The sequence below is a fragment of the Pan troglodytes genome, chromosome 4 (assembly GCF_028858775.2).
Source record: "Pan troglodytes isolate AG18354 chromosome 4, NHGRI_mPanTro3-v2.0_pri, whole genome shotgun sequence".
In the NCBI taxonomy this organism is placed as follows: Eukaryota; Metazoa; Chordata; class Mammalia; order Primates; family Hominidae; genus Pan; species Pan troglodytes.
The window spans coordinates 126,795,534-126,806,006 of NC_072402.2; the positions used below are offsets into that span (position 1 = coordinate 126,795,534).

At 33.6% G+C, this 10,473-nt stretch overlaps 1 protein-coding gene across 7 annotated transcripts in view; it reads left to right on the forward strand.

The window, feature by feature from the left end:
* The window catches only part of SLC27A6 (solute carrier family 27 member 6), a 68,705-nt gene extending 64,205 nt beyond the window's left edge, over nt 1-4,500 (forward strand). For all 7 annotated transcript variants that reach the window (XM_001160136.8, XM_024356721.3, XM_009449587.5 and 4 more), the window contains 2 exons: nt 444-574; nt 3,971-4,500. In XM_001160136.8, coding sequence (XP_001160136.5) covers nt 444-574; nt 3,971-4,147 — 308 coding nt within the window. In that variant the 3' untranslated portion in view covers nt 4,148-4,500. The remainder of the gene's footprint in view (nt 1-443; nt 575-3,970) is intronic.
* The last annotated feature ends 5,973 nt before the right edge of the window (nt 4,501-10,473 follow it).

The window sequence follows — 10,473 nt, forward strand, 5'->3', positions numbered from 1 at the left end:
AATGATTTTTGCAATCAATTATGGAAATACGAGTTTCTAGTTTCTTAACTTAAAAAATATGCCCTTCATATTTTGCATTAAAGCTTAGGATGTGTATTTCTGCTGGAATATAGTTGCCTTTAAATAAATGTTTTCTTTCTTAATATTTGTTTTAGTGATGGTAGGATGCAAATTCATTGTAATTTATAGTGTTTCCCATTCCATGTATTTCATTTCTGTAGTATAGGCAATTAGAGATAGACTCTGGCCTTCCCTGTCCTTAAATGATTTCTAGGGGGTAAATCATATGTTCAGGGAAGGATACAGACTAGTTTATGCTCCTGTTGTCTTATTATTACTGAAATAGATTTAATGTCTCCATGTGTGCCAATTAGCATGTACAGAATTATCTTTTAAAGTTTATTTGGTACTTAAAAATGACTCTATTTCAAACTTTTTTTCAGGTTATGAAGGAAGAGCAGGAATGGCTTCTATTATTTTAAAACCAAATACATCTTTAGATTTGGAAAAAGTTTATGAACAAGTTGTAACGTTTTTACCAGCTTATGCTTGTCCACGATTTTTAAGAATTCAGGTAATTTTAGTGGTGGAGTTTACTATCAAATATAAGACAGTAAACAAGGAAGTAGTTTAATTGCAAAATAATATTGTATCCTTTAGATAACATGTGAGTTATGTGAGAGGCGTGGCGTGTAGAGTTGATGCAGATCGATGCCATGTCTGAAGCCTAATTATAAAGGGGGCATGGTGAAATGCTAGGACGTACCTGTCTTTGTCCTGATTATAGAATTGCTCTCTTCCTCTTCAGTCAGGACCTCAGAGCAAAATGATGGTCCCAGTGATGGTGGCAATCCAAAACCCCATCTTACTTTTATCTTGCGAAGACATTTGGTGCTATGTGCCTAGAATTGGGTTCCATTAAGGAGACATCAAAGAGATGGCAAGATGTGTGCAGAACCTAAAGGCATCTGGCTTTAGGCAATCCTGCTTTTAATTTTTGTTGCTGTTCTGTCCAAATTCCCCCTCACCTGGACCTTCCCCATGTGAGAAATTCTGAGTTTCTTTATTTTGAGATGAGGACTTTCTCTCGTTAGCTTACTGGTATAAGTACAGTAAAAAGAAAACAAATTTCCTTAACTACTGGGTAACTTTACTTACTCATTTATTCAACCATTCATGTATTTAATGTTTTGCCTCAAATATAATTTCCCAAAATTATTACTCATCATCTCTTAACATCCAACCACACAGATTTTTTTTTCTGAATACATTTGTTATTTCACTAATAGACTTCTAGCAGAGCAATAACCTGTGTCATATTCAGGTTTCAGTATTTGCCAAGCAATCATTGCAGCCAAGTCACTGCTTATTCAATGGGACACATCCTCTGAACTATCATAATACCTATTTCATTTCTCTTTTTGATTTTGAGTTTTTACATTGTCTCAGATTATTTTAACAACAACCCTCTGAAACACTAAAGGTAAGTAAATATGAAAAAGAAGTAATATATTTTTATTGAAATTTTGTTGAGATAGTGGTAGATTGACATGTAGTTATAAGAAATAATAAGAGAGAACTTGTATATCCTTCACCTTGTTTCCCCCAAGGATAACATTTTGCAGATCTGTTACAACCAGGATGTTAACATAATCTACCCATCTTATTAAAAATTTTGCTTTACTTACACTCATATGTGTGTGTATATTTTCTATACAGTTTTATCACCTGTGCAACTTCATGCATTCATGACCATAGTAAAGATATGAACAATTTCAGAATCACAAGTTTCCCCCATGTTGTCCTTTTACAACCATAGCAAGCTCCCTCTTGTCCCTCCTCATCCTCACCCCACCCCATAAGTAATATATTTTGATGGAGTAGAAAGTTGATAGGACAAATAATATTTTAAGAGTTGTTTTCCAGGACAACATAAAATTCACTTTCATTAAATAGAAAAAGTGTTTTAGCACAAGACTACTTTAGAAGGTTAGATCAGCCTTGCACAAATTTAGAAAGTATTTTAGGATCTTTAAGCACCTAAAAAGAACATGGACCATGACTGTTATGTTTATTAGAGTATTCACTATAGTTAGAAATAAAGCCTGACAGCAGTCAAATATTTGTTTAATAAATGAATGTTAGTAATAAATGATCTCATGAAAGTAATGTAAAAGTAAAAGTTACTTCTGACAAAATGAGTCAAATAAGTATTGTATTATGAATCTATTTAGCACAAATTAAAAAATGGAAGAAGTCTTTTTGCCAATAATTCACAAAAATATTCAGTGTGGCTGGGATAAAACGAACTTGGTCCTTTCATTCTGCTCATGGAAACATAAATTGTTATAACCTCTCTAGAAAACAATTTGGTAATATATGATCAGACTCTTAACAGTTTGCATATATTTTGACTTAGTCAAAATGCATCTTAGGAAGTAATCAAAGATGTATAAAGATTTTAATATTCTAAAACACATTTTTTATTTCTAGTGTTAAAAATTTTGATATTCTCTAAAAGTTCATGAATAAGGGCAAAGTTAATTAAAATATGATAATTAAATGAGACCTTATAAAACAATTTTCTAAGTTCAATTTTGAAGAAAATTACAGGACCCAGGAAAATATACTTTGTATAATATTAAGCTTAAAAATGACAGAACACTAAATTGTATAAATACAGTGAGCTGCTAATTTTTAAGAAAAGAGTAAAAGGATATGTTTGCTTGCACAGCCATATCTGGCTGTGATGACAGTGTTGGATCAGAGGAGATGGAGGAGGGAAGGGAGATCAGGGAAGGGGGTTCAAAGTGAAGTTGACTCAAATAGTCCAAAAGGATAAATAAAAATGGCCAAGCTACTCATAGAATGTTGTAGGGTCTCTACATGTCATCTCACTTACACAGACTGTTTATCCATGCCTGAGATTCCCACAAAGGGATACACTCTTATCTCCTTTAAACACCTTGAAACAGAGATTCTTAAACTTTCTAGACTCATGGCATCTTTAATGTCTCATAGCACTCTTGGGTCAAAACAAATACCTAAACATTTGTTTATTCACTAGTTAAGGAAAAACAAATTGATAAGTATTTAGGTCTAACAAATGAGTAGCCACCTGAAAAATAATCCATATAAATAAGTAAATGCTTTCATTTCATTTTCAAATAACCACAATCAGTCACTAAGGAGATGTAAGTTGGACCACAGTTCTTCAGACCTTGGAATTAGATTGGACTGGACAGGGAGAGCCTGATTTCATGTTCCATGATGATTTTTGGCTGTACTTGCTTTTTATCCCAGCAACTACCAAAAACCCAATTTTGCAAAGATAATGACATCATTGAATGTATTACAAATTACTATTGAAACTGTGAACCTTGAGCTAGTAGTTTGTGACTGGTGACTAACAGATGTCACTGAGTTTCTCTTGAAAACAAGATATCCTGTGAGGACCTTGGAAATTCACTGAGGTACCTCAAGTTTTAGACCATTCAAGTAACCCCTCTGGGTACATTTAAGCCATGTTTTAGAACATTCTGCACCCCGTCTGGCTCATATAGTATTCTGCTTTTTATGATAGATTTGTGTGTACCTGTAGTAGAAATTGCTGTCTTTTGTGGCTTTTATCTCCTTAGCATCTTATGGCATTCTCTATACATAATATTATATTGGCATTGAATTGAAGAGATAACCTATGTATTTTAGACATAATTATAATCAGTTTATTATGTTCATAATTCTTACATATTGAATGAGTTTATATTTAAGTAAAGTTTACAGGTAAATCAAACTAAAGATTTTAATATTTTAAAATACATTTTTTATTTCTAGTGTTAAATTATTAGAAAATACAGAGATCACTAGATATAAAGTGTCATAATTTAATATTACAGTCTATAGTATTAACTATATATGTATATATTATAGTTATTAAATGATTCTACTCATCCTGGTAATTGCTTTACAGGAAAAAATGGAAGCAACAGGAACATTCAAACTATTGAAGCATCAGTTGGTGGAAGATGGATTTAATCCACTGAAAATTTCTGAACCACTTTACTTCATGGATAACTTGAAAAAGTCTTATGTTCTACTGACCAGGGAACTTTATGATCAAATAATGTTAGGGGAGATAAAACTTTAAGATTTTTATATCTAGAACTTTCATATGCTTTCTTAGGAAGAGTGAGAGGAGGGTATATGATTCTTTATGAAATGGGGAAAGGGAGCTAACATTAATTATGCATGTACTATATTTCCTTAATATGAGAGATAATTTTTTAATTGCATAAGAATTTTAATTTCTTTTAATTGATATAAACATTAGTTGATTATTCTTTTTATCTATTTGGAGATTCAGTGCATAACTAAGTATTTTCCTTAATATTAAAGATTTTAAATAATAAATAGTGGCTAGCGGTTTGGACAATCACTAAAAATGTACTTTCTAATAAGTAAAATTTCTAATTTTGAATAAAAGATTAAATTTTACTGAAATATTTTATTCTTATGTGTCCTGTCTTATAACCCAATAACATAATTTTCATTAAAAATGTGTTTTCAGTATAGTTTGAAGTCAGGTAGCATGAAACCTCCAGCTTTGTTCTTTTTGCTTAGGATTGTCTTGGCTATGCAGCCTCTTTTTTGGTTCCATATGAAGTTTAAAGTAGATTTTTCCAATTCTGTGAAGAAAGTCATTGGTAGCTTGATGGGGATGGCATTGAATCTATAAATTACTATGGGCAATATGAACATTTTCATGATATTGATTCTTTCTATCCATGAGCATGGAATGTTTTTCCATTTATTTGTGTCCTCTTTTTTTCCTTGCACAGTGGTTTGTAGTTCTCCTTGAAGAGGTCCTTCACATCCCTTGTAAGTTGTATTCTTAGGTATTTTATTCTATTTGTACCAATTGTGAATGAAAGTTCACTGTTGATTTGGCTCTCTGTCTGTTATTGGTGTATAGGAATGCTTGTGATTTTTGCACATTGATTTTTTGTCCTGAGACTGCTGAAGTTGCTTATCAGCTTAAGGAGATTTTGGGCTAAGACAGTGGGGTTTTCTAAATATACAATCATGTCATCTGCAAACAGAGACAATTTGACTTCCTCTTTTCCTATTTGAATACCCTTTATTCCTTTCTGTTGCCTGATTGCCCTGGCCAAAACTTCCAATACTATGTTGAATAGGAGTGGTGGGAGAGGGCATCCTTGCCTTGTGCCGGTTTTCGAAGGGAATGCTTCCAGTTTTTGCCCATTCAGTATGATATTGACTGTGGGTTTGTCATAAATATCTCTTATTATTGTGAGATATGTTCCATCAATACCTAGTTTATTGAGAGTTTTTAGCATGAAGGCTGTTGAATTTTGTTGAAGGCCTTTTCTGCATCTATTGAGATAATCATGTGGGTTTTGTCATTGGTTCTGTTTATGTGATGGATTACGTTTATTGATTTGCGTATGTTGAACCAGCCTTGGATCCCAGGTATGAAGCCAACTTGATCATGGTGAATAAGCTTTTTGATGTGTTGCTGGATTCAGTTTGCCAGCATTTTATTGAGGATTTTTCCATTGATGTTCATCAGGGATATTGGCCTGAAATTTTATTTTTTTGTTGTGTCTCTGCCAGGTTTTGGTATCAGGATGATGCTGGCCCCATAAAATGAGTTAGGAAGGACTCCGTCTTTTTCTATTGATTGGAATAGTTTCAGAAGGAATGGTACCAGCTCCTCTCTTACCTCTGATAAAATTTGGCTGTGAATCCATCTGGTCCTGGACTTTTTTTGGTAGGTAGGCTATTAATTACTCCTTCAATTTCAGAACCTGTTATTGGTCTATTCAGAGATTGGACTTCTTCCTGGTTTAGGCTTGGGAGGGTGTATGTGTCAAGGAATTTATCCATTTCTTCTAGATTTTCTAGTTTATTTGCATAGAGGTGTTTATAGTATGTTGGTAGTTTGTATTTCTGTGGGATCAGTGATGATATCCCCTTTATCAGTTTTTATTGTGTCTATTTCATTCTTCTCTCTTTAATTCTTCATTAGTCTGGCTTGCTGTCTATTTTGTTGATTTTTTCAAAAAGCCAGCTCCTGTATTCATTGATGTTTTTGAAGGGTTTTTCGTGTCTCTATCTCCTTCAGTTCTGCTTTGATCTTAGTTATTTCTTGCTTCTGCTAGCTTTTGAATTTATTTGCTCTTCAAACTATACTACAAGGCTATAGTAACCAAAACAGCATAGTACTGGTACCAAAACAGATATATAGACCAATGGAACAGAGCAGAGGCCTCAGAAATAACACCACACATCTACAAACATCTGACCTTTGGCAAACCTGACACAAACAAGCAATGGGGAAAAGATTCTCTATTTAATAAATGTTGTTGTGAAAACTGGCTAGCTATATGCATAAAACTGAAACTGGACCCCATCCTTACACGTTATACAAAAATTAAGTCAAGATGGATTAAAGATTTAAACATAAGACCTAAAACAATAAAAATCCTAGAGGAATACCTAGGCACTACCATTCAGGACATAGGCATGGACAAAGAATTCGTATCTAAAACACCAAAAGAAATGGCAACAAAAGCCAAAATTGACACATGGGATCTAATTAAACTAAAGCGTTTCTGCGCAGCAAAAGAAACTGTCATCGGAGTGAACAGGCAATCTACAGAATGGGAGAAAAGTTTTGCAGTCTATCCATCTGACAAAAGGCTACTAAATAATAATAATCTACAAAGAACTTAAACAAATTTACAATACAAAAACAACCCCATCAAAAAGTGGGTGAAGGATATGAAAAGACACTTCTCAAAAGAAGAGATTTATGCAGCCAACAAACATATGAAAAAAAGCTCATCATCACTGGTCATTAGAGAAATGCATATCAAAACCACAATGAGATACCATCTCACACCGGTTAGAATGGCGATCATTAAAAAGTCAGGAAACAACAGGTGCTGGAGAGGATGTGGAGAAATAGGAACACTTTTGCACTGTTGGTGGGACTGTAAACTAGTTCAACCATTGTGGAAGTCAGTGGGCAATTCCTCAGGGAACTAGAACTAGAAATACCATTTGACCCAGCCATCCCATTACTGGGTATATACCCAAAGGATTATAAATAATTCTGCTATAAAGACACAAGCACATGTATGTTTATTGTGGCACTATTCACAATAGCAAGACTTGGAACCAACCCAATTGTCCATCAGTGATAGACTGGATAAAGAAAATGGGGCACATATACACCATGGAATACTATGCAGCCATAAAAAATGATGAGTTCATGTCCTTTGCAGGGACATGGATGAAACTGGAAACCATCATTCTCAGCAAACTAACACAAGAACAGAAAACTAAACACCTCATGTTCTCACTCATGAGTGGGAGGTGAACAATGAGAATACATGGACACAGGGAGGGGAACATCACACACTGGGGCCTGTCGGGTGGTGGGGGACTAGGGGAGGGATAGCATTAGGAGAAATACCTAATGTAGGTGACGGGCTAATGAGTGTTGCAAACCACCATGGCACGTGTATACCCATGTAACAAAACTGCACGTTGTGCACATGTACCCCATAACTTAAAGTATAATAATAAAAAAATGTGTTTTCAGTTTTTGTTCTGGTGTTTTTAATTGTATACTTCCAATCAAAGAAAGCCGACTGACTAAATGCAGGCAGTGATATCTTCTTTATCTTAAACTCACATTAAGATGATAGAAATATAAAAATATGAAACAGCAGATCAGGAAAACTGGTAAGCTCAGAGCACTTAGGAATTTTTGGAAGATATATAAAAGGGATAACCTGATGATAAAATCCAACAGATATGTCTAAACCACTCATCATACTGGGAAAAAGTAGACTAGAACAGAACCATAGGATTTTCATCAAGATCAAAAACAAAAAGGGCTACAGGTTTGGACAGTTTTGTGAGTAGTTAATGGGGAAATTTATTATAAGGATAATCTAATGAGCACAATTGTACTTATCTCAAGTTGGAAGCACCAGGCTCCAGTATTTCCTTCAAGCTAGAACCACAGAAATGACTCTTAATAAGATGAGGTATCTTCTATAGGAGGGCATTGCGGAGCTGGACTGAGAGGGGGAAGACTGCCCAGCAAGAAGCCCCTGTGCCCATAAACCCAGTTCCATGTACAACCAAATGGAAAGTTTTCCTTGCTTCATGCAGTCTCTCACATGCTAAAGAGATTGCTTTGGTTGGAACAGAAGTTGTAGAGAGTTTAATTTTGTAAATGCTCAGAAATCATGTTATAAAGTTAAAACATTTTTTAAAACGTAAAGGTTAACCACAAATAGCATAGAAATAAAATGTCAAATTTTATGAGAAATATAATTTTGTAAAAAGGAATTTTGAAAGAGAAAAAAATAGTAAATAGAAAAAATACATGTAAGCATACTCATATCACAATATATAAATGAGAATGGATTAATTTCCTTTATTAAAACATAAATGAATCAATAGACTTTTTTATATCTGTGATTTGGCTGGTTTTTTTGCCTTTCCAACTAAAAATGATTTTGCCTTTACATAGTTTTAATTTGTAAGTGTTCTTTAAGTACTATGAATCTGAGTGAACACGTTTCTTATTTCCTACTCTTTAAAAACTTTGGAGATTTGATCATGACAGTGAAGTAGGCATACATATATCACCCCCTTGGATATATGGGTAAACTCCTCCTCCTGCCAAATCCATTGCAATGAAAGACAAAATGTTATAGAGAGAACAATCCATTTGAAAATGGAGGGTTGGGGCTAGGTACAGTGGCTCACCTGTAAACCCAGGCCTTAGGGAGGTCAAATGGAATCGCATGAGCCCAGGAGCTTAAGACCAGCTTGGGTAACATAGTGAGACCCCTGTTTTTACTAAATAAATAAATAAAGCTGAGCATGGTGGCAAGTGCCTGTAGGACCAGCTACTCAGGAGGCTGTCCCCAGGAGGTCAATGCTGTGGTGATCTATGTTTGTAGCACTGAACCCCAGCCTGGGTGACAGAGCGAGACTCTCTTAAAAAAATTACTAAAAAATATAAAACAGGTGAGATTAGATTAGCAAAGAAACCATGAGGGAAGAGTGGGGAAACAAAACATCAAACTTATGCACAGTGAAAAACTACTTCAAAGGAAAAAGAACTCCAACCACACAGTAAACACATATAAAAACAAAGATGGGGCGTCTGTGTAATTACAGAGTATCCCGATTATTAATTATCAGGATACTTAATTGTAGAAAATTGAGACCGTGAATTTTCTTGTCTTTTTCTTACTTATAGAAAACTTCCAGCATCAGACAAAATAATTCATGACCTAAAAATAATAAGTCGTTAATTTAAAAACTTCTTTAAGACAAGACAATAAAGATTAAAGTTTTTAAAGAGCTAGAAACTAGGGAGAATAGTTGTCACATTTATAGTATATAAAGAACACTTACAAATATAAAGGCAAAATAATTGTAATGAGAAAAATGTGAGAACAGGCAATGTGGGGAAATTTTAGCTTACCAGTACTTCTATTGAGGTTATAAATAAGTACAGTCATTCTGGAAAGCAATATGGCAGTACTTATTAAAATGTTAAAGGTATATAGCATTCAACATGGCATTCTACTTCTAGAGGACATGGAATACCTTTAATACATTATAGACATGTGCACAAAGAGTCTTAATGAATCTTTATCTCTTTTAATAAAAAAAATGTGTACTTATACATCAAAAGAAAGAAAAATAAATGTCAATATAGTCATATGGTAGAATATTATGTGATCATAAAATAATAAGGTGGGCTAACATATACTGATTCATAAAGCCATACTATAAATTTAAAAATTCATATTGCTGAACAATTCATACAATAAGATAAATTTATGTAAACATTCTACAAAACTATTTTATATATATGCATGTATAAATACATAGAAAAGTATCTGAAAAATATTATACTAATAACAGTGTTTATCTCTAGTGAAGAAAGTTGTATTTAGGCATTGAGAAATGTGGAGAGTTGTAAAGAAATGGAAGGAAGATGAAGGAAATAAATTTTAAGTTATTCAGGTGATATAAATACTTTTAATATAAAAATACTTCTAAAGTATATGATGTAAGAGTTTAAATTCTTTTTCATTTAAACTTGGTGAAATGGTGAAAACTAAATATTTGTTGTTTAAGCCACCCAGTCTATGGTATTTTGTTACAGAAGCCCAAACTTACGAAGATACTCAGCAGACCTAAAATTGAAAAAATGCAAAGAAAACCATATCTAAGGCATTAAAATCAAACTGCTGGCAAATAAAGAATAAAACAAATTCTTGAAAGGGGTCAGAAAAAAAGTACATAATGGAATAACAATTTGAAGTATGTCTGACTTCTCATCAAAGGTAGGATGGACAGAAGAAAACAGAACAATATCTTTAAGATCCTAGATAAACAAAAAACTGTCAA